Source organism: Oryctolagus cuniculus, chromosome 7 (genome assembly GCF_964237555.1).
Source record: "Oryctolagus cuniculus chromosome 7, mOryCun1.1, whole genome shotgun sequence".
NCBI classification, from domain to species: domain Eukaryota; kingdom Metazoa; phylum Chordata; class Mammalia; order Lagomorpha; family Leporidae; genus Oryctolagus; species Oryctolagus cuniculus.
The window spans coordinates 132,166,268-132,190,874 of NC_091438.1; the positions used below are offsets into that span (position 1 = coordinate 132,166,268).

Here is a 24,607-nt window from a genome sequence, read left to right on the forward strand (position 1 = left end):
TTGGGGTGGCGTTTATTGTCTCTCTCCCCTACTCACATCCCAACCCAATTTTCCACACGAACTCCATGACAGCAGAACCCCCACCTGGCTTTCTCGAAGTTGTCCTCAAGACGTCTGAAGCATCTGCCCTGCACGAGGTGTGGAAGCAGTGTTTGTTTGCTCAGTGACCGGCTGTGAGCTCTAACAGAGAGTGTAGAAGTTGCCGGGGGAGGACATACGAGGTCTTCGCTGACTCGGCCTCAGGAATTAGCCATTTCTCAGTGAGGGCCATTTAAATTGGGCCTTGATGGCTATATAGGAGATCAATAAGTGAGAAAGGGAGTAAAAGGGCATTCCAGGAATTAGGGCCAGCACATTTTGAAAACATGGAGGTGAGTTCGGAAACCAGGGGTAATTGGGTGTGACAGGAGCAGAGAGTGCAGGGGGTGGAAAGCAAGCTGGACAGATCTGCAGGACCTTGAATGAACTTGGGCCAGCAGAAAGTCCTTATTAAAACCTCCCCACCCACCCTGATGCAGTGCTCTGGAAAGGGCGCCGTCTCTCATGCGGGGGAGGTCTTATCAGGAAGGGCGCTGAGGATCTGGATCTGCTCCCACTGAGAAAGGGGAGTCCTACCACTGCTAGCTCCTAGAACTGTCTCAAGGCTGGACCAGTGGGATAGGGCCCCTCCCAGATTCTCAGGCGAGAGCTGCATGCTGCCCCCTTGTGGCCTGTGCAGATCTGAGCATAGAGGAAGCCAGCAGCCAGCTGGAAGGTGACCCCAGGGGTCTCCAATCTCCAACATCCCAGCCTCCTGGGAAATCATCCCAACTTCTAGCTGTCCCCAGATGACACCCAACTGTTCTTTTTACTCCACAGATACCTGAGGCTGGGCCAGTGGCTAGGCTAGGTTGATCACAAGGGTACGACTCCTTCCTAAACACAACATACATGCCACCTATGGCCACAGAGCAACGATGTTCCCGCAGAGGGACAGGAGACCAGCGTTTTGGTTTCCACCCCAGCCCTGATCCGTGGTGTGACCTTGGGCGAGTTACTACACTTCGCTAGGCCTCCCATGCCTGCATCTGTAACACAGGTATCATGATCCCTCTTCCTGTCTCCCCTGCAGGGTCACTGTGAAGATCATTAGGAGGTCGGATGCTGCAAATGCTAGAAAAAATGTGTAAAGAGTGCTCCGGATGTAAGGGGATCTTGCTGGGTATTAGATAGGGGCTCTCTTGGGCTGCACCAAAGGGTTTGTTTACACCGCGATGGGCCTTGTTGGCAGGGCAATTTAAAGGGAACGTGCTCAGCAGGGCAGCTGGCTTGCCAATCACAACCAACTGAACTGGCTCCAAGAATGGAAGTCCATAGGACGCAGGGACCACTGGACAGGAATGCAATTCCAGTCTCGCCTGGAGGAGCAAGGTGGGACACGGGGTGCCCAGACTCTGCCTCACTCTGAGCCCAGGGCCCCCTGCTTGCTTGCTCTTTCCCTCTTGCATTCTCTGCACGTGGGGCTGGGCACAACTATCAGTGAAAACTTGATCCCAGGAAGGGACTGCAAAGTTTGTGGTACATGCATATTCTGAAGAAAAAAAAAAAACACACAACAAAACAAAGAACAGTAGGCACGGATTTCAAAGCATGTGGGGCTGTCCCAGACTCTGTTTCGGGAGTGCCAGAAGGGTACCCATAAGGGTACCATCTACTCAAAACCTTCACACTAGGAACATCCCTCAGTTTTGCAAAGCAGTGCTGGTTTTTCCTTTTACAGTATGAATCCCTAACTTCATCTTACCATTTTTACTCTGGTTGCCAGGAAGCTCAGCATCAAATCATTCTAAAAACTATGTAGATTTCTACAGCCGTATTTGTGTTTTTATTTTCTGCAATTTTAATTTCCTATTCAATTACATTTTATCTAATTTAAATTTTTCATTATAAGCCATGTCAATTTTTCTTGTGGAAATGAGGTAAGGTACACCTAAGTAAATTAATTAAAATGACATAGATGGCACAGAAACTACCAGCATTGAGGACCACCTCCCCCCAACACCCTGGAGAACAGTAAGGGCACAGTCGGCCAGACCTGAATCCAGGTAAGACACCTGACGGATCCGAGCTGCCGGGGATCTCTTGGGAAGGATGACGAATATGGGGCAGAATTACTCGGCTCGTTTCTGACTCTTACAGCAACTCTTGCGCTACCCCGTGGTTTCCAGTGGGGGATACATGGTGAGGGAATCGGTAAGAGAACCTGAAGCCACCTGCTGCTCCTCTGCCTCTTCCCCACCCCCACCTCAGCCCTGACCTGGCTCCCAAGGCAAAGAAGTTACCCAGGTTTTATGGCAAATTAATACCTGCTCTCCCTGGCACTCGGTCTCTGCTCTCCCCGTGATGAGGCCCCCTGCTGTAAGGACGGCATGGTGGAGGCAAGAAAGATGGTTCAGCACTGGCCCTCTGCGTCTCCCCGCAGCACAGAACAGACCTCCATCCACTGGTCTGGGCTGCTCTCCAGGGCAGATGTCAGAGTGATGGGCACGGCCACAGCAGGTGCCTTGCAGGACTGGAGGGGTTGCTCTGGCCCTCGTCTGCAGGAGGGAGCCAGCCTTCTCTGAGACGCCCCCGGTCCTCAGCCACATCAGCCCACGGGTACACGAGGCAGGCAGGTGGGCACCCCCGAGCAGCAGATGCACTTGTATTGTAATGAAGTTCCCTTTGAGAGCATGGCTCAGGGCCTCGGTCTGCATCAGATATGCAGTGCCAGTTCCCTCGGCTTGGGACGCCCCCCTTCAAGACCCCCGGCCTGAGGACGACTTTCTTGAGCAAAGTAGATCCATGAATGCCCCCAGACACAGAAACCCAGACTCTAAATTATCTAAAATGAGGTTTTATTGCATTTCATGCAGTTTGAAGTCCACGCAGCAAAGGAGACTAGCACAATTCTGAATGCAGGTAAAACATAAAATAGAGGGGGAGGCAGTAAAAGCACAGAGTTCATCTCCATGGGTCCCCAGCAGAGGGGTGTGTGGGAACGACACCACCCACTCTCCATGGGGAACGAGTTCCCCTAAGTGCAGGCACTGCCTGCGCGGCTCCGGACATGAACACAGAGCCTGGGGCCAGAGCAGGGGCGAGGGCAGAGGAACACCGACCAGAGGTGCTACATGTGTCCACCTAATTCAATCCGAGGGCAAGCAGGTGGCAAATCTGAGGGGCAGCGGCTGCTCCAAGAGTGAGGAAATGCTGCCACCCCGGGAAGATCTGCTCCTAGAAAGAAGTGGCGATAAGAACAAACAAAAAAAAAAAAAAAAGAAAAAGAAAAAAGAAAAAGAAAAGAAACAAAAGAAGAAATATTTCTTCAACCACACTCTTCAAGAAAATGCCATAAATATGTTATTTAATATTTTCATTTCATAGCATCGGACACGCAGCTCAACATAATGAAATATTGATTCCTTGAAGAAAACAATGGCAAAAGAGGAAATAAAAAACATTGCATCTTTCTGCTGGAGAAGTTCGGCCCCAGCCGCGGGGCGCAGTGCGCCAGTGTCCTAGCCTGCAGGAGGCGCTGCGGTCTGCCGGTCCTCTGTGCCCACGGCCTGGGCTGTACGGGTGTCCTCGGCCTTGCCAGATGAGGCCCTCAGTCGCCGGTCACCTGGGGGGCCTGCCCGTCGGTGGGCTGGCTGGCTGACTGGATGAACATGGGCTGGGCGAGGTCCTGGCCCGCGGGCATGGTGACTTGCTGGATCTGGTAGAGCTGCTGTGGAGGGGGGAGAGGACAGAGTGAGGTCACCCAGGAGAGGGGCACGCAGCTCCCTACGGGCCTCCAGCTGGCTGGGGGCCCCAGACACCTCCACTACAGCCAGTGCACAGCATCACCGGCAGGAAGGGTGCGTGGTGGGCAGGGCAAGGCGCAGGGTGATGCAGTCCTGTGGCATTCCCATCTCTGGGCTCTGCCTCTCCTGTTAGTTAGCTCAGAGCTTCGAGCTTGCACCCTGGTGCTCTGTGACAAACACAAGCAATCGAACCACGGCACTGGTAGCATGGCGGCCAGAGTCCCCTGACTCAGTGCTGCTCACCGGCAGGAGCAGGAGGGTTCCCCCACTCTCCTGTTCTCTGGCTCCAGCTTCTGAAGTTACCTCCCACATGGGCCCTGCCCCGAAGGTGCCCTGGAGTTAGGTACCACCAAGCCAAGGCCAGGACGGTGTGGAGAAGACACTCATGGAGCCACATGGGATGGTCAGGGCAAACCCACCACCTGGTTTCTCAGGTGGCCCCCAAAACCAGAGCCAAGACCCCCCACAGGAGCCCTGCCACGTAAGTCTAGCACCCAGTGCTGGTGGATCCTGACACCAGCTCTTCTCCCTTTCAGGCAACAGAGTGAAAGTTTGGGAACATCACCCTGTGATGTCCTCCAGGTCTCTGTGCAGGGAAAGTAGGGGGAGAAGCGAAACTCTCAACTTTGTATGGGATCAGAACTGCTGAATTCTGGGTACCAAGAGAGCTCAAGAGGTCACACGTTCCCTGCATTTCAACTCATCTGTGTTATTAAAAAGCGCCCGTGGGGGGGGGTGGTGTCAGTGCTGAAGGAAACAGGAGGCTGTGCATCTAGCTCTGCCCTGAGTGAGCATGTGCAAGGAACTTCTTTCCTCTAGGGCTCAGTTTACCCATCTGTAAAATGACAATTTGGATTATACCATGTCTAAGATTATTTTTAACTCCCATAGCCTGTAAATCCAAAGGACAAGTGCCCTGATTTAAAGCTACTCCTTGTTTTAACAACTTGTATCCACTCACTCTTAGTAAAGGATATGACAGCTGCCCTAACTGCCCAAACCCAGATTCCCACAGCTTCCCGGGGAACCACCCAGCCCCCCCCAGGCCGTGCATCCTACCTGTCCATCTGTGAACTGGCTGAACTGCTGCTGTCCTTGCTGGACCTCTGTCTGTGTGATCTGTGGGAAGCAAGACAGCAGGGGAGGCATGTCAGCCACAGGGACTGCCCAGGACCGTCCAGGAGGAGCTCATGAAGATCAAAGACGCCAATGCATATAAAGCAACCAGAAGGAGCCCTGGCTCAGAACCGGTGCTCCACGAGGAGTAGGAAAGCAAGGGTCTCTTCCAGGCTCCTCCTCCTGGTGGCTGCTGGGAGCTGGCACCACACAGCACACAAGAACCCTGGAGCACATAACAAACAAGCCCCACCTGCACTGCACTTAATGTCCACCCACCCCTGCCCCACGGCCCGTCACCTCGAGGTCTGAGGTTCACAGAGAACACCTCGCTCTCCCAGGTGCTAACGTGAAGAGGCATACTATTTCTGGTTTGGGTAGTGTGTGTGTCTGTGTGTCTGTCAGCCAGCGAAGGCACCGCACAAAATGCAGGGCAGAGTGCTGAGCAGTCTCTTCCATGTTTGGAAGGTGGGCTCCACACCAAACCCTTATCACCCAGATTATCTGACGGAATATGAAACACCCTGGCGGACGAGCGGCCCTGGCCTGGCAGTCCTCGTGGCAAAGCTATGAAGCACTTTTTCCGAGAGAGGCAACACGCAGCCCTCTGGGCCAAGCAAGGGGAGGAGGAGGGGGAAGGGCGGGGGAGGCCAGGAAGACAATGATCACATGCACTAAAATCCTTTGTGGGGACTGTAAGATACATTCACAGACATGCAGAACTGCACCCTCTGATGACAACTGGGCACCCAGCTTGGAGACCTGAAAGAAGCCTGGAGGTTGTGTGTATCTACCGAACATTCGACTAGCAATGTCTTCTGTGTACTGTCTCTTGGGATCAACACATCAACCTGCAAGGTAAGGACTGTTCTCAAATGTCCTTACAGTGGCCAGAAGCAACCCTGCAGGCCCACCTACGAGGCCACGAGGAGCGAGGGGAGGGACAGGTGTGGAAGGGCTGCACGCGGGCCTCTGACTACCGCTCCTTATTTTGGTTTCCCTTCCTTCTACCATTCTACAAGCTGCTTGTGGGAAGGAGCTACATTCTGTTCTCAGTCCTCCTCCGAGTACACAGTACTTCCCAGTCACAAAGAAAACGTCTGCAGAATAAATGAATGAGCCTGGGACAAATGGAACACGCTCCTCACAGACAAGAAGGCTAACTATGTCCTGTGGCCAGCGGGACTGCAATTCACACGAGCTGAGACAAAGCTCCATTTATCTTTAAATCCATCGACATCTGCCGAGTTTTAGAAAGTTCATGCAAAATGTCTATTTATGAAAAAACTAAGCACGGATTTTATAAATTTTTTGCACCAAAATAAACTCATCTTTTAATTCTACTTTCCACAAACTTTTCAAGGTACCCACATATTACTCAAACATTTACTGAGCACCTGCTAGGGGTCAGGCTGCCACCATTGCAAGTGGCTGTTAGTGAGATTTGTAACTGCCCCAAGCACCCCTTTTGGCTTCTCCTCCACTTTGCGGCTTTACTTCTATTTCTAAAACTGACCTCTGCAGAATCAAGAATCCTTCCTTCTCATTTCCTCCTACTGCCATGCAGGAAAATGTTTTCTGGATCCCAAGAAGGATCACACAAGGTTTTAAAAAAGGGGGCAGAAGGAAGGCCCCAAGAGGGTGGCACAGTCTTGCGGTGGGAATCAGTGGCATTGCACCCCAAAGAAACCACACAAAAGCCCAAGTACTCGGAAGAGCCACAGAGTGGGCCTGGAAAGAGCCCTTTAATAGCCCCAGAGACTGCACGGAACTCAGACGCCCTGCTTTTGGCTCATGCCTCATATTTCCCAAATGAGATCTTTGGAGACCTGCTCTACAAACTCAGCTCTGTCACCACTGTCAATAGATACATCACCAGAAATGCAACTGGGCCAGACGGGTCCAGCTCTTAAACGATCGCTGCTTTTTTTGGGTCTGAGGCAGAAGAATCCATTAACAGTGCCTCCCCTTGACCAGCGACTGCCACCCTCTGCAAACGACGCCCACGTCCCTCAGCCCCGAGGCTGGGGGAGCAGGCCCTCAGCATCTGTGATTTGCAGCCTTCAATACTGCAGGGCACAGAAGAGCAGAGGGGCAGTTTTTCTGGCTAGGGATGCAGAGGAGGTGTGGGTGCAGAGAGGGCTCCAGAACACACATTTTGGGCTTAAAGATAGAGACTCAGTCTGCTGACCAGACAGCATCAAACGCTTGCTCCACTCTGACGTATGCACATACAGCAGGCTTCTTTGCATTACCCTGACGCTTCTGCCTTCCATTTCTTCGCCCCTCCAGAACAAGCAGGTAAGACACACACTTTGAATCCAGCCTTTCAATTGCTCCCATCTGTCCGTGGGGTACAGACAAGACAAAGAGGGTGCAGGATGGGGCTCTTGCTGAAGGAGGGGTGGCAGGACAACTGTGTATGGAATACTCCTCTCTAGGCAGAAGGGAGCTGCAGCCCTGTGTCCCTGGAGTACATACCTGCTGGGCGTTGGTGGCAAGTGTCTGGATCTGTCCTTGTACAACCTGGGTGCCAGACACAGGCTGGGCTAAGCGGATATACTGCAGCTGGCCGGCATTCAGCTGTACCTAGGGCAGGGCAGAGACAAGGGGACCACAGGAAGCTGAGTGTCATCTGGAACAGGCCGCCTCCCCACGATCAGAGATGGCGATCGCCCCCCACCCTTCAAGCCCTCCAAAGGCCAACCCGGAAAAAGTCCCTTTGAAACAGAAGTCAAAACAAGCAAGACTACAACATCCCCACAAGTTACACAACACAAAAGAGGGTATTTTCCCAGACCCTGTCACACACGTGCAATGGCACGGCTACAGGCTCATCGGTCGCTGGCTCTGGCTGTTTGATCACAGCTCATGGAAGGGATTTCCCTCAAAGACTGCTGACATTATGAGAACACCTGCACCTTCAGCACAGGCCTCCTTTCCCTCCAACTCCACACTTCCCAGTACTGTGAAGGCTTCCAGTGTCTACCAGGAGCCAAAGCAGATGGCCACCATTCCACACCACTGCCCGAGTACTGCCAGTGCCACACTGCACTCTCAGAGGGAAAGGCTGGCCTGCCTCACGATCTCTGTTCCCAAGAGCCAGGACCAAGGGGGGTCTGTGGGACTTTGAGGATCCTTAGTGTTCAGCACTACTTCTGGCCAAACGTCTCCCCAGGGGAAGCAGAATCAATAAACCTTTCACAGAAAACTCCATCATGGGAAACCAAAGCTACAAAAGTGCCCTCAGAGTCCCTCATGCTTACGATTAAGTCTCAGATAATACAATAATACCACATGCTGCATTTAATTGTGTGCTAAAAGCCTTAACGCAGGCTCTTAACGCTCCAGTGTACCATGAAAGTATCAGTGTTTGAGCCAGGGCACAAAGAGAAGACACACGGCCATGACCGGAGAGGGGCTGGTTCGGCAGAGCCTTGGGGGAAGATGGCAGACGTTCACAACAATTCAGGGGATCCAAGGGGTTCTGGGAGCACAGAAACCACCCTCCCTGGCTGCCCAGTGTGCTTGGTTGAAAGGCAGAGGCATTTCCTGAGGCTGATGGGCAAAGCCCTCCTTGCCCCGGAACAAACTGGCCCAGCCCTCAGGAGCTTACTTCCGCGAGGATAATGCTGTGGGATGAAGCTGTACTCTTGCAGGTAGCGTACACTGAATGCATCTCTGAAACTGCAAGCCTCAAAGGATCTGATCCACCAGAAAAAAACCCACTCTGAAGTTCTTGGTAGACTGTATCCGAATTGTCTGCTTGAAGCAAGAAGAGGGACACAAAAGCTAAACTCTTAGGCCGGCGCCGTGGCTCACCAGGCTAATCCTCCGCCTTGCGGTGCCGGCACACTGGGTTCTAGTCCCGGTCGGGGGTGCTGGATTCTGTCCCGGTTGCCCCTCTTCCAGGCCAGCTCTCTGCTGTGGCCAGGGAGTGCAGTGGAGGATGGCCCAAGTGCTTCGGCCCTGCACCCCATGGGAGACCAGGAGAAGTACCTGGCTCCTGCCATTGGATCAGGGCAGTGCGCCGGCTGCAGCGCGCCGGCCGCGGCAGCCATTGGAGGGTGAACCAACGGCAAAAAGGAAGACCTTTCTCTCTGTCTCTCTCTCTCACTGTCCACTCTGCCTGTCAAAAATAATAAAAAAATAAATAAATAAAAAAATAAAAGCTAAACTCTTAAGAATCTGGCTCAGGGGCATGTGTGTTGGCAGAGAGAGGTTAAGATGTTGCTTGGGATGCCTGCATCTCATAACAGGGTGCCTGAGTTCAAGTCTCTGCTCTACCAATTCTGGTTTCCTGCTAATGTGCACCCTGAGACGCTTGGGTCTCTGCCACCCACAAAGGAGACCCAGACTGAGGTTCTGGCTCTTGGCTTTAGCCTGGCCTAGCCCCAGCTGCTGGCGAGCATTTGGGGGATGGAAGATCTGTCTGTCCATCTATTTCTGCCTTTCAAATAAATAAAATGAGTAACAACAGCAGTAATAATAGTAATAAACCCCAATCTGGTTCAAAGGAGATAGGGCAAGAGTCCTGTGACCTGCAGTCATTTCTTCCCTGAGAGCATGCCGAGAAATGCTGTGGGGAGGCTGTGGAGCCAAGCTTCAAGTCCCCACCTAGATGTTGTAACAGCTCTCCGGCTCCTGAAGCTGCTGGTAGGGATACAGGGAGCCGGCTGGAGACTCAGGAAATCTCATCTGCTGAGACCGACAGTGGCTGGTCCCAGGAGTCCCCAGACCTGCAGCCAAGGACCACAGGATGGAAGACGAAAGCCTTGTCCTATGAGTGGGGGAAGATGCACTGACAGTCACAGGGATTTTGAATTTTCTAGCTGGGGAGAGAAATATGATTGGAAAGCTATGAGCCAAATGGTTCCCAGCTATTCTCACACAAAAGCAAGCTTTTCTTTTGGGCTTGGACATCCCAATCCTCTAAGGCAGAGCAGGGCTGGGGATCAGCACTGTGTTTATGCTAATCACAGATAATAAGCCTACCCCTGGGGCTCTCAAAAGGGACCAATGGGTTCCTTCCAGAAGGTCTTCACAACTAAGCTCTCCCTTTCTGGGGAGCTGCTGGAGGAGTCCAGAAACACGGCCTCAGACCAGTGATGACGAGGCTGTGAATTCTGCAACAATCCTGGGCTAATGCTCTGTGCCCCAGAGGGTTAAAGCTGCTCAGTGTAAGGTTGCAACTTTTTGAGTTTTTTTTTTTTTTTTTTTTTTTTGAAGAGGTGGTAGTTAACCAGGCCCAAATGAGTTCCCACACCTGTCCATATTTCATTCTCAATAGGAGGAGCAAGAGGCAGGCAATGAGATCGCTGCGTGTCACGTACTTCCCGATTTTTGGTGGCGAAATGACCAATGTATAGATTCCAAGTGTTAAGACAAGGACATTCTTCCAAAAGAACAAGTACAGGTAAAAAAGCCAACACATCTACAAAATGAACTCCCTCAAGGCACTCAGGAAGTAGCAGTGCACAGTGAAGGAAGGAGTAAGTTAAATGAAAGCCAAAAATACACTTTGCTGCAGGCTCCACTGGGACTGACTCATGAATATGCAACAAGTGTATTTATGGCCTTCCCTACACACCTCCTTCTTCTCTGCTAATCAAAAGACAGGACTGCCTCACAGGGCTGCTGGGCCTTGCATGGGATGGCAGCCACAATGACTTCTCTGCATAGGTGAACAAAGAGGAGGGGAAATCAAGAGGAGCTGTTCCAGAGTGGTGAACCTGAACCTCAATCAAAGGAAAGCAGGAGCAAACTCAAACAAGCTGTGCTCGGGGAGAGGGTGGGTAATGGGAAGACAGGCCAAACAAACATACCTACATGTATGACTAGAAAAGCTTTAAGTACTTCCTGTCCCCCAGCTGAGAACAGAGCCACGCAGACCTGTAACGCAGAGCTCACCGGGATCTGCTGGATCTCTCCTGTGTTGGTGATGATCTGCTGCATCACCTGCATGGTCTGTCCGGTGCCACTCTGAGCCTGCTGAGCTTGACTCTGTGGCTGGGCCTGAACAATCTGCACCTGCTGACCTTCTCCAACCTGCATCGTCACAGGTGTGGTCTGGAAAGAAAAGTCAAGAGAAAGCAGCCTGAGCTCTGGCTCTGAGGCCAATAATGAACAGTTACCTGGAAGCAAATCCCCTCCAGCAACGCCTAAACTCATCTCCACACTAACAACACTACTGAACCCACAGAGTCCTCTGGGTTTAGAGCATTGTGAAGTTAGTCCTCAAAACAAAATACGGGAAAGTCAACCAATTTTTAGGCTCCTAGTGCAACAATGCTTAGCTGGGCCCCAAACATAAATTCTATGCTTCCAACATTGCAACTTTTCATAGTATGTACAATATGGTAAGATACATACAGTACACAGAAAATGAAAATCATGACAGTTTACTTGAGAAATGGCCAAAGTCAAGTCTGGAACAGGTGAATCTACAGCACAAACTAAATGGAAAGTGGGATCAGCATAAATGTATTAAGTCCAGGGTCCCAGGCACCTTCTTAGGCCTGCAAGACACTGGGAGAAGAACAGAGCACACAGGCTGGTCTCTGAGGCTGGGCCTAGTGCTCACAGGCTTTCGCCCCTGTTCAAGCAGCAGAGTGACTCCTGCCCACGCTAGCCAGGTGGTTGCTCTGGACCACGGCATGCTTTCCTACACAGAGGTGAATGCTGTTAAGACACTAACACTGTCAAGACCAGGAATCCTATCTGAGCCTACCCCTAGTTAACAGAATTTAATAAAGCAAGAACTTAGACTTTCTAGAAATGACAGCATCAGACTGAAGAAATTTCCATCTAATGCACATGACTTGGCAGATTCTGTGTCTCTCATACACACTTCATGGATTGTAGTTCCAGAAAATTTATTCTTTTCAGAGATGGTAAAGAAATGAACTGCCAAAAGGACCAATCATTCCTTCAGATCTCACAACTCTGACCTAGATGGGATCTTTACAGATTACCTAGAGCAGTAAGCCCCACAAATCTGGCTTGTCTGGTGGTAGGTGGTAGAGCCTTTTAAATTACACCTGTACTGCCCTGAGTTCTGCCCCAATTGGGACATGGGGTCTCTCCAACTCTGAATTAAGAATCACCTCAACAGGGGCTGGTGCTGTGGTACAGCAGGTAAAGTCACCGCCTGCAATGGCTGCATCCCATGTGGGCGCTACTTTGTGTCCCAGCTGCTCCATTTCCCATTCAGCTCCCTGCTAATGGCTTGGAAAAGCAGTGGAAGATGGCCCAAGTGCTTGGGCCCCTGGGAGACCTGGATGAAGCTCCTGGCTCCTGGCTTTAGCCTTGCCCAGCCCCAGCTGTTGAGGGTATCTGGGGAGTGAACCAGAAGGTGAAAGACTTTGCTCTCTCTGTAGCTCTTCCAAATAAATAAATCTTTAAAAGAAAAAAAAAAATCACCTCAATAAAAAGTCTCTAGGAGTCAATGAATCATGGGGCTTCGACTGATGTTCTTAATTCTTACTGCAGAGGTCAACTGGACAATACAACTACACATTTAAAGTCACTAGGAGGGTGCCGGCGCTGTAGCGTAGCAGGTAAAGCTGCCACCTGCAGTGCCGACTTCTGATATGGGTGCTGGTTCAAGACCCAGCTGCTCCACTTCAATCCAACTCTCTGTGATGGCCTGGGAAAGCAGCAGATGATGGCTCAAGTCCTTGGGCCCCTGCAGCCATGTGGGAGACCAGAAGAAGCTCCTGGCTCCTGGCTTTGGATCAGCACAGCTCTGGCCATTGCAGTCATCAGGGGAGTGAACCACAGGATGGAAGACACCTCTCTCTCTGCCTTGCCTCTCTGTAACTCTGTCTTTCAAATAAATAAATCTTAAAATAAATAAATAGATAGATAAAAATAAAGCCACTAGGGAAGGGAATATGTTCTGGGAACCACAGATGAGACTTGAGGTATTACTAGGTAAGGACAAATTACCATAAACTGGGTAGGGAAGAAAGGTGACAGTTATAAGAAAAATTCATGCAGTGGGCTAGGACAATAGACAACATCTCTTCTATTCTTAGTTCAGATTTTCAACTCAGCCTAGCCCCAAACCTCCAAAAGTAATTGAAAACACAGGATGCGCTTCACCAAAATATGTATTCCTGTCCAGTCTGCTGTGATATGTATTCTGTACTGCAAAGGACATTGGCACTCATCTTGAAACAGCCATCACTACAGGTCCAGGGAAGTGTGACACAGCACAAGGCCACCCGAAGCAGCAGGATAGCGAAACAACAGCTTGGAAATGCTAGGAAAAACCAACTTCATCATCCTCACAACCCTTATCAGCTCCAGGCTGAGCAGGACTGGACTGGCAGAAGAGATGAGATTCTCACTGACTAAAAAAAAATAAAATAAAATGTGTGCTGCCAACTCATCAGTGTTCTGTGTCAACCCAGTTTTCCCAAGAGGATTTCCAAGGTATTTCTGCATCATTTCAGGGAAATGAGGGCTTATGTTAGCATGGCAGCTGTCAAATCACGTATGGTGTACCCTGCTGTTAGGGCACAGCAGCCATGAGTTTCTTAGGATGATCCACCAATCAGAGCCAGCCTTTGACAGATTCCCTTGAAGCTCACAGTATAAAGGGATAAAGCCTTTGGCATGTAAAGCTCTCGCACTGCGAAGGCACAAGAATCAGCCACACGCGGTCCCTAAGGCATAAGCGTGCAGCCAAGACCTTAAGGCACGGGCTGAGATTGTGATCATGTTTGAACCCCTCCTGCCTAGCACAGTGTCTGGCACAGAGCAAGCATTCTTATCAATTTTTGTTATGTGGATAAATGAACGAGCAAGGAATAAATCCCAAAATTATAATCAATGTTCAAATCCTCCATCCCCTTGGGGCCAATGTTTTGGCATAATGGGTTAAGCTACTACCTGTGATGCTAGTATCCAATATGGGTGCCAGTTTGAGTCCCTCAGCTGCTCCACTTCTGCTCCAGCTCCCTGCTATTGGCCTGGGCAAGCAGTGGAAAATGGCCCAGGTGCTTGGGCCCCTGCACCTGTTTGAGGGACCTGGAAGAAGCTCCTGGCTCCAGACTTTAGCCTGGCCTAGGTTTAGCCATTGTGGCCATCTGGGGAATGAACCAGAGAATGGAAGATCTAACTCTGCCTTTCAAATAAGTATGTCTTTTAAGAGAAAAATCCTCTACCATCTATTTTTGTCTTCTGGGCAGGCCTAGCTCCTGGCTGGAATACACAAGGCTATCCAGGATGTGCTCCATGCCTGTCTTTTCTAACCTGCAGGGATGCTTCCCGATGCTGGCTGCACCTTTGCACCACCCCTGTGCTGTTTCTCACCTCAGCTTCCACTGTACCCTCTAATACTCTCACTAGTCCCCTCAGGAACCTTCTCTGACCACCTCTTCTTCAACCATCCCCCTCATATCTTTGTTAGGTATTGCTTCTGATGTGTTCCCGTAACACCCAGGAGAGTTAAGAATGTTATATGTGTCCCACAGGGTGGTGTAAACCTAAGTATTTGTATGGCCAACTAGTTTGTGAATTCCTTGAAAATAAGGACTATTTTATCCATGCTTACATGCCAAATTCATAGCACAGGACTATAGCTACAGAGGATGCTCAATGTTTGATGAATAAATAAATGACTGACAGGATTTGGATTCGGAAGTCCTAGTAGAGTTCTCTGTGGCCTCATGACCCACAGTACACATGGAAGATACTGTTCTCAGCAGTACTGGTGGGAAGGGAAAGAATCCTCTGGCTACCACCGTAAAGGAAATATGGTGGGACAGAGAAATGAGGGGAAGACAGAGAGGAAAGGCTGGCAGGAGGGCGATGATGCTCATCTCCTCCCTCTTAAAGGCATAAAGTCCAGTTCTGAAGAGACACACACACACACTGTGGGGATGGAGGCCACTGCAAGTACCTTCTACAGTGACTTCACTACTCTTCACAGGAACAATACAGAGAACGTTTTTCCTTCTGAGATTTCTGAGGTCACAGGGATCTGGGAGTACACCCTGACTGCTGTACTTTCCTCTGTTGAACCATGAAGGAAACAGGGTCCAGTGAGATCAAGGCTACACTTCAGCTCTGTAGCCTGAACCTAGAAAAAGCCCAGGTTTCCATGACGATCTAGCTCCCTCTCTCTACTGGCCAAGCATTCCCCAATCCATACTTAAAGAGGTATTGCTTGTTGGGTACATGCCCGGGACAATTCACAGACCTGGCCCTGCTGAGGCTGCGCGATGATGATCTGCCCGGGCTGGATGGTGGTTGTGGAGCTGGTGGTCTGCTGGCCTTGCTGCTGCCCCTGGACCTGGACGGCTGTGGGCTGCTGAGCCAGCGTGAAGTAGTACTGGACGGGCTCGGCAGGCGTCACAGACTGGCGCACCTCCTCCTGTGGGGTGGAAGGAGAGGCAGGTAAGAGGGAAAGAACTGACTCAGCAACCGCCACAGTGAATTTCCACTCTTCCCCCAAAACAGGCTATGTGCGGTAGCCTCCTGAATGCTGAGCAGTCCACATTTGAAGCCAAAGGAAAGGGGAATTTGAAGAGACCAGTTGTGCGAAATCAAACTAAAAATAACAGATTTCTATAGGCTTCACAAAACATACAGCCAATTTTCTAAAGTACTGAGTAATCACCCACTGCGTGAACTGCAAATGGGCAAATAATTGCTGTAACTAAAAACCACACAGCAGCAGTGCTCATCATGAATGGTGTCAAGGCCCACGGTCTGAGGACAGTGTTAACTATGAGTGTTGGGAAGATGTTACCCAAACATCAAGCTTCTCAGGTGGCCCCCACCTCCCAAACAGGCAACATTCCTCTTCCTTCGGTCCCACTACCTGGGAGGGAGGCAGGGTGAAGGCAAACAGCACTTCTCCTGGGCTACAGTTTCAGAATCAAATGTCAGGTTCCAGAGCACCGGTAGACAAGTGTCCAGGTTTTCAAAGCACACCGAAAGCTCTGTGGTCACAGAGGACCTGTCTCGCCAGTGTCACATCTGGTTCTGGTTGAATTTAGCCACAGAAGCACAGCCCAGGGGTCTGCAGACAGCCCCCCGCCAGGGCGCTGCTGTGGCTGACTAGGGAAGCCGTATGCTGTCCGACCTGCCGAGTGAAGAGACTGCTCCTTCTTCAGCTGACGTTTTCCATGGCAGAAGGAGTAAACAACCCTCTCCCAGCCACCTTGAGCTCACAGCTGAGAGTGTAGGATGTTTACACACACTACAGCATGGGTACAGCCCAGTCTGGGGTCGGTCAGCCCCTGACCACTGACAGAGATTGGCATCTGATCCGGAGAGACCTGTGACACACGGTGCCCCTGCCTGGGACAACAAAAACAAATGCCCACAACCACTCAGGCTGCCTAAGTAAAAATATTAGCTCAGTTACTCACTTCCTTGTTCTGGGCCAAATTTGTCAGGTCCAGAAAACACATTTCTTCCAGGTGCAGAGTCCCTGTGGCCTGCCTCAGAGCTCTCAGATGCTGCTCATCCCGCCTCCTCCCTAGGTTAGGTGTCCCAAACCACGCTTCCACAGGACTGCCATTACACACGTCCAGCTCACTGCTCATGCTGCTGAAACATAAACCCAGCCCCCTCTGGTTTCCTACCATCCCTCCGATTCCGACAAAGGCACTCAGAGACTGCTTGCTGAGTCAGCTGGACTTATACAGAGGCAGGAGCGTACTTCTCTGGATCCAAGCTGGTGGCACGACAAAGTCTCTTGAACCACAGCTCTCTTCTAGGAGAGCCCCTGCCCTCCCCTTGCCACGTGTATTCTGCAGCCAAGGGAGGGGCAGAAACCAGTGTTCCCAGCAGAACGGGACTGCACATTCTTTTGCCTGCCTGGTAACTGGAGGCCTTGGATGCTAAGACTAGGATGGCTGACATTTTGTTTCTGGGACACCTGGGTCTCTGCATAACAGTGTTCCCTGATGGCCAAGCACCCAGCCGAGAGATAATACTTCCAAATCGTTTTTTACCTTCGACATGACCATGCTGAAGCAGAAGAAAAAAGGGAGATTCCCCTTTTATTTTCATGTAGGTCTCCAAATTTCCAGAGCAACTTAACAGTAATAATACCAGATTCACTTCAACACTGTCTCAGCATTATAAAGAAAGGTCACCCTGCAGGAGGGATACAATACTGACACCTTCTTCAACCAAGCAGCTGTAGCCAACTTTTCAAAACTGTTTAAACAGGTACAATATATTTATTTTCTGCTGACAGCTCCCTTTCTATTTTATAAAAAACACAAATCACTAAAGTCCGGACTGAATTTGGAAAAGCCTTTGCGTGATAAGAAGGTAAAGGAGAACCAGCCTGTAGCAAGTCAGGGGGTGGGGAGACACCTGCATTTCCCAGCCCCGAACTGTGACTTTTCTGTCTCCAGTTATCTCTGCTATGGCAGTCTAGCACCAAATACGGCCTTTTTACCAGACAAAAAGCAAACACTTTAAATACCCCTCGCCAAAAGCTGTGAGGGCAGGAAAAGAGCTTCTCCTCTCTGCTTACTGCAGCCTCTCCGGCTGTGAATGCATGGGGCACATCTGGAACACTGTGGGTACCAAGCAGAGACGCCTAGGGGTGTGCTGCTACGATGAAGCATGACTGTTCGCAAATCACTGCAACAGAAAGAAGCATACTTCAAGTCCTTCTGCATCAGTAACACTCGCTACTCTGCCACAGAGGTCGGGCTAGCAAAGAAATGATGATACTTGATTTAAAGAGATGAGTGAGGCCGGCGCCGCGGCTCACTAGGCTAATCCTCTGCCTTGCGGCGCCGGCACACCGGGTTCTAGTCCCGGTCGGGGCGCTGGATTCTGTCCCGGTTGCCCCTCTTCCAGGCCAGCTCTCTGCTGTGGCCAGAGAGTGCAGTGGAGGATGGCCCAAGTGCTTGGGCCCTGCACCCCATGGGAGACCAGGATAAGTACCTGGCTCCTGCCACTGGATCAGCGCGGTGGCCGCAGCGCGCCGAACGCGGCGGCCATTGGAGGGTGAACCAACAGCAAAGGAAGACCTTTCTCTCTGTCTCTCTCTCTCACTGTCCACTCTGCCTGTCAAATAAATAAATAAATAAATAAATAAATAAATAAATAGAGAGATGAGTGAAAAGCTAAGGACATTACAATGGGCAAGGAACTTTGAAGTTACAGCTTTACAGGGCAGAAGTCAGGCCTCAACTACTTTTTTTTTTTTTTTTTTGACAAGCAGAGTGTACAGTGAGAGAGAGACAGAGAGAAAGGTCTTCCTTTGCCGTTGGTTCACCCCCAGTGGCCGCTGCAGCCGGTGCATTGTGGCCGGCACACCGCGCTGATCTGAAGCCAGGAGCCAGGTGCTTCTCCCGGTCTCCCATGCGGGTGCAGGGCCCAAGGACTTGGGCCATCCTCCACCGCCTTCCTGGGCCACAGCAGAGAGCTGGCCTGGAAAAGGAGCGACCGGGACAGAATCCGGTGCCCCGACCGGGACTAGAACTCGGTGTGCCGGCGCCACAGGTGGAGGATTAGCCTAGTGAGCTGCGGCGCCAGCCTCAACTACTTTCAACAAATTTTTACTTTCCTCTCTGAAGAATAAGTGAAATTTCCAAACATCTCTGAGAAGTCAAGGGTCTTACAGCCACAACTCAACGTTTTTAGCTAACTCCTTTTTTTTTTTTTTTTTAGCAGTAAGAGATAGGCCAAGTGCAAGAACAATCCCTGCAAGACTGGATCAATCCAGAACAGTGCACCTGCTCAGCTTCAGTAGTGGCCTCCCCAGCACTGGGTCTGCTCTTGAAAGCTTTTCAGAAGTTGAAATTGACAAACAGGGCCAGACAGTGAGCAGCATCACATCTCAGGGCCATCGCTACAGTGTTGTGTAGCCAGTCCCAGATTGGAAAAAAAAAAGTACATTCGTTTTAGTAGCAAGAGTGAATTGCTGTCTCCTTCAGAAGGGATGCATTTTGGAGAGTAGGCACTTTTAAAGGACTTTAGGAGGTGCCAGCCAATTTGGAACTTGGGAAAACTTCATGTCTACAGAGGATTAAAAATGCTATCTTAGAATTTCAGGCCAGCCTTCAGCAATCTACTTCTCCAAGCCCAGGCAGCGGCTGTCCCAAAAAAAGATGCCAACCAATAGCTTGAACACCTACAAAAAAGTAAATCCAGGCAGCAAGCAGTGCTTCAGTAGACGCCCTTTACAAGAAGCTGGGTAACAGCCCTTCGAGTGCAGCGAGGATAGAACAAGGAGCTGATCTGAGAGGGCCAGAGGCACAGAGGGCACTGAGGAAGGGACAGGACGGGACCTTTCTCTCCAGCCAGTCTGTCCAGCAGGCAGCCCACAGAGAACAGGAGTGAAGCACGCTGAGAGTGCAAGGCCTCATTCATCACAGAACTCGTCAGCTTGTGTGTAAAGGGGGCTTCTGGGACAGACTCGGGGAGGGGGAGGGTGTGCCGGGAGAGCAGATGTGTGGCACTGTTTGCTCTGAAGGAAGAGAAGCTGTCTGAGTTCTTGTTGTGACTTCTCAGCGAGGAGGGAAGCACTCCAAGAGGAGGAGTCAAGCCCGGGGCACAAACCTGCCATGATTCAGGGCGATGAGCAGCCGGGGACGACCGTGGCAGCCTGCCGCTGTAAACATCCGACTGAAAGCTCCTCTTAACACCTTACAGCTTCCAGTCAAGGATGTTTACAGCAGCAAAGACTGCCCAGGGAGAGCGGAGCTGCAGTGAGGCGCACGGTGCTCCGGTTAAGACATCACGGAGGACTCGCCAACCCCGAGGCCCACACACAGGGCCAGAATCACAAATGTCAGTGACGATGGCCCCTTCTACACTAGTTATTAAATGGACCAGCATGGGGAGAGTGGCTGTCGCTGGATGACTGTTTCTACAGGTAATATACTATAAAATAATTTGTTAAAAACACTTAAAATTATATTAGTAAAAGCAAGGAGATCAAGGCACAGCTTTGCTCCTGTGAGAGCTCTGCCACTACTACACTTAGTGAGTCACGCCAGCCCTGTGCCTGAAACAACCACCACACAGGACAGGGGTCCACTGGAATCACAATGAATGGCTGTGCGCATCCAAAGTGCTGGAGAAAAAAAAACAAAACAAAACAAAACAAAAAAAACTAGCTGATGTGAACTCTGGAGAAGGGCAAGCAGAAAAGAGGGGAAGACTGATCCATTCTTTCTTGTGATTGCTTAATAAACAGTTTAAATGGTGGTTAGCATATTTGGCTGCACATTCAAGCATCTAGGGTGCTTTACAAAGTACTAATGCGTGGGCCCCACAATCACAGAATCCAATTCAGCAGCTATGGGGTGGAGTCCAGGCAATGGCATTTTTTAAGCCCCAAAGGGTGATTCTAATGTGCAGCCAGGACACTCTACAGAGATCTACAATACAGGGTAAGAGAAAACAAAGTCCATGCACCCCAAATGCTACTGCACACACAAGAGGATGTTTTTTAAAAAATCTAAAATCTGTAATGCCCTGGAAACATTCTTCTAGCCCAGATTAAGAGCTCTGACAGAACCAAGTCACTTTACTGCTTGTACTAATTTTCAATTTTCAATGAAATACCACCTCAAAGGTGTCAAGTTAAACATCTCTACAAGGGAGAAACAGAATGCGAAGTGCTCTTCTCCCAGCAGCAACAGCGACACCTTCCCAGCTCACCTGACGCTTTGGAGGTTTCAGTTCATCTCTTGGAACAATATCGATGAGAAAGTCAAATTGATCAAATTTGGTAATTGCCATGGCAATATCATTTCTCTGTAACAAAGAAAAACAGAGTGAAAAGTTAGCCTGAAGAAAGACAAGTTCAGCTGCCTTCCTACCTTCCAAGTAAGATAAAGATAAGACAACTTCTAAGTAAAACTAAGCACCTATGGCCAAGTCCACAGCTGGAATAAGGACTTCAGAGGGACAGACATGAACAAAGAAGAGAAAGATATACGAGGCAGCTCAGGCTCTAAAATCTAGCAATGTCACCTGGCAGGATTCTGGCCATTCCATGGTTAGCAAGATTGGGCTATCATTAAAATGTACATCTTTCATAGGCCCTAAATACCATTTTTGTTTCTAGTTCACAAGTAGTTGTAATCTAGTCACTGGAGGTATGTTAGTTTCCATCAGATTATAATTTTTATTTGTTTGGTTTTTTTAAAGATTTATTTATTTTTTTGAAAGAGTTACACAGAGAGAGGAGGCAGAGAGAGAGAGAGAGAAGAGAGAGAGAGAGAGAGAGAGAGGTCTTCCATTTGCTGGTTCACTCCCCAAATGGCTGCAACAGCTGGAGTTGCGCCGATCTGAAGCCAAGGAGCCAGGAGCTTCTTCCACGTGTGCACGGGCCCAAGGACTTGGGCCATCTTGTACTGCTTTCCCAGGCCATAGCAGAGAGCTGGATGGGAAGTAGAGCAGCTGGGACATGAACTGGCACCCATATTGGATCCAGCACTGTAGGTGGCAGCTTTACCTGCTACACCACAGTGCCGATCCCTTGTTTTCTTTTTAAGATTTATTTATTTGAAGGTGAGAGGGGGAGAGAAAAAGAGACAGACAGACAGATAGAGACAGAGACAATATGAATCATTTATCTGCTGGTTTACTCCCTAGACATTCCCCAAGACCAGGGCTGGGCCAACCTGAAGCCAGGAACCAGGAGCTTCATCCTGGTCTCTCACATGGGCAGCAGGGGCCTTATCATTTGGGCCATCTTCCATTGCTTTTCCCAGACCATTAGTAGGGAGCTGAATCGAAGTAAAGCAGCTGGGACACAAACCCGTATGGGATGCTGGTGTTGCTACACCACAACGCAGGTCCCATATTTTTTTTAAAAGATTTATTTATTTATTTAAAAGGCAAAGTGACCGGGGGGGGGGGGGGGGGGGAGAAAGAGAGACTCTTCCACCTGCTGGTTCACTCCCCAGATGGCTACAACAGCCAGAGCTGGACGGGTCCGAAGTAGGAGCTAGGAGAACCTGGTCCCCGATGTGGGCTCAGGGGCCCAAGTACGGGCCATATTCCACTGCTTTCTCAGGCATCTTAGCAGGGAGCTGGATTCAAAGTGAAGCAGCTAGGATTTGAACCGGCGCCCATATGAGATGCTGGCACTGAAGATGGCAGCTTAACCCCCTAAGCCACAGTGCTGGCCTCTGATCTTTGTTTTTGACAAACAAAATTGCCCTAACAAATCTGTGGTCTTTATCTGGTTGAATGTGACATGAATACTATAGTCTGAAGTTACTAGAATAGAAGCAGGGATGTGGAGAGGACAAAGGAGTCAACTCACTAATGATACCAAAAATAAGGTCTGCTCTGATGAAGTTTTCTCTACACGTATGACACTCCCTTTCTTTGGATAATAAAATGAAAAAGATCTTTTAAATTAAAAACCAACATAATATACTTAAGATTTGTGTACTTTATTGAAAATTTTAAAGAAAAAGGCAGGAAAAAAAATGACTCCTAGTGAATGACAGAATCCAAAATGTACTTAAAAACAGATGACTTGATGGATGGGTAAAGCAACAGGCAGATATGGAGACAAAACGAGTATAGTCAATGCTAATGGTAGAATCTGGGTGGTTAAATATAAGATGCTCACTATAAAGTCTGCTTATAGTTGAAATTTTCATAATCCAATGTGTGTGGGGGGGAGTAACAGAAATTCTAGCAACCTCTGTATACCACACTTTAAGAGAAGGTGACTTGTCAAACAGGAGAGAATGGAAATTTTCTGCTTTTTCCTTTCCTTGTATCTGTGTTGGCCCCAAGCCACTGAAATGCAAACCTCTAATCCACCTTTCTTGCCAACCCTCCCAACCAAAGCAGAGCATGTTAAGACTGCCAGGGCTCATTTAAGATGAGTACAATATGGTGTCACATTCCTGATGATGTCACCTACTCAAGCTATCTAAATGAAAGAGGAAAAAAGAAGACAATCGTCATCTCCAAACATAAACCAAAATGTTCTAGAGTATTTCAGAAACAGATAAACTGATCTAAAATTTTTATTTTGTCTTTATTGCTTATGTTTTATCAAGTTAATACTCGTCTTCAGTAAAATACACAAATCTTTTAAGTATTTTTTTAAGATTTATTTATTTACTTGAAAATCAGAGTTACACAGAGAGAGGAGAGGAAGAGAGAGAGAGGTCTTCCATCCGATTGTTCACTCCCCAGATGGCCACAATGGCTGGAGCTGTGCCAATCCGAAGCCAGGAGCCAGGAGCTTCTTCCTGGTCTCCAACGTGGGTGCAGGGGTCCAAGGACTTGGGCCATCCTCTACTGCTTTCCCAGGCCATAGCAGAGAGCTGGACCAGAAGTGGAGTGGCTGGGTTTCGAACCGGCACCCATATGGGATGCCAGCGCTTCAGGCCAGGGCATTAACCCACTGGGCCACAGTGCTGGCCCCAAAATATACAAATCTTAAGTACATAGTTTGATAGATTTTGATAAATACATGCACCCAGGTGTGTAACATCCACATAAGAATATAGGGAGTTCCCTTCTAATTCTTTCTAGTCAATACTCAACTCCCTTACCCCCTTATATGAGACAAGCACAACTCTGATTTCCATCACCACAGGTATACAGTATATAGTATACAGCCAGTATACAGTATCAAGCATTACATATTTTCCCCTCTGGTTTCATTTATTTAACATATCTTTGAGATTCATCCATAGTATATGAAACAATCACTTGTTTCTATTTATTCCTGAGTAGTAATCTACTTCATGAATATATCAGAATTTGCTTATTACTATATTGAGTTGGATGGATACTGGGTTGCTTCCAGTTTTTTAGCTACTATACATAGCTTAATATGAACCTTAGCTACTATACATAAGCTTAATATTTTTATACAAAAACGTCCATGTTTCTTTTGGGTGCACACCTAGAAGAACGGCTGCACTGGGACACAAATTAGGAATATGTTTAGGGGCCAGCGCTGTAGCACAGTGGGTTAATGCCCTGGCTTGAAGTGTCAGCATCCCATATGGGAGCCAGTCTGAGACCCAGCTGCTCCACTTCCGGTCCAGCTCTCTGCAATGGCCTGGGAAAGCAGTACAAGATGACCCAAGTCCTTGGGCCCCTGCACACATGTGGGAGACCCAGAAGAAAGCTCCTGTCTCCTGGTTTGGATTGGTGCAGTTCCGGCCATTGTGGCCATTTGGGGAGCGAACCAGCGAATGGAAGAGCGCGTGCGCTCTTTCTGCCACTCCTCTTTCTGTGTAACTCTTTCAAATAAACAAATAAAACTTAAAAAAAAAAAAAAAGGAATATGTTTATTAGAAAATGCCAGATAGTTTTTCAAAGCGATCATCCACTTTATATTCTGACCAGCAATATGTAAGTTTCAGACAACCCACTTCCTCATCAACACTTGGTATTATCAACAGCCTTTTTATTTCAGCCATCTAATGGATATAAACTAGTATGTCATTGTGACCATAATTTGTACTGACCAGATGACTAACGATACTGCACATCTTTTCACGTACTTACTGGTCATTTGGATATCTGCTTTTTTGAAGAGCTGTTTAAGTGCCTTGTCCATTTTATATTTTAATCTGAACTAATCTTGAAGGTAGCTTTAGTTAGATGGCTCTAGATCCCCAGACTTACTTCAAAGTAGGATGTTTAACACTTTAGCATGCATACCCACGCATTAAATTTCTGTA

The 24,607-nt window shown here is 49.2% G+C and overlaps 1 protein-coding gene and 2 non-coding genes across 10 annotated transcripts in view; all 3 read right to left on the minus strand.

Moving 5' to 3' along the window:
- Positions 1 to 2,859: 2,859 nt before the first annotated feature.
- Positions 2,860 to 24,607, minus strand: part of NFYC (nuclear transcription factor Y subunit gamma) — an 83,100-nt gene continuing 61,352 nt past the window's right edge. For all 8 annotated transcript variants that reach the window (XM_070078681.1, XM_008265492.4, XM_070078682.1 and 5 more), the window contains 6 exons: positions 20,595 to 20,690; positions 15,151 to 15,324; positions 10,851 to 11,009; positions 7,422 to 7,529; positions 4,884 to 4,943; positions 2,860 to 3,748 (listed from right to left, as the gene is read on the minus strand). In XM_070078681.1, coding sequence (XP_069934782.1) covers positions 3,629 to 3,748; positions 4,884 to 4,943; positions 7,422 to 7,529; positions 10,851 to 11,009; positions 15,151 to 15,324; positions 20,595 to 20,690 — 717 coding nt within the window. In that variant the 3' untranslated portion in view covers positions 2,860 to 3,628. The remainder of the gene's footprint in view (positions 3,749 to 4,883; positions 4,944 to 7,421; positions 7,530 to 10,850; positions 11,010 to 15,150; positions 15,325 to 20,594; positions 20,691 to 24,607) is intronic.
- Positions 16,091 to 16,151, minus strand: MIR30C-1 (microRNA mir-30c-1). Its single transcript, NR_162485.1, has one exon. It is a non-coding gene; the product is annotated as a microRNA mir-30c-1 (primary transcript).
- MIR30E (microRNA mir-30e) lies at positions 19,539 to 19,602 on the minus strand. Its single transcript, NR_162488.1, has one exon. It is a non-coding gene; the product is annotated as a microRNA mir-30e (primary transcript).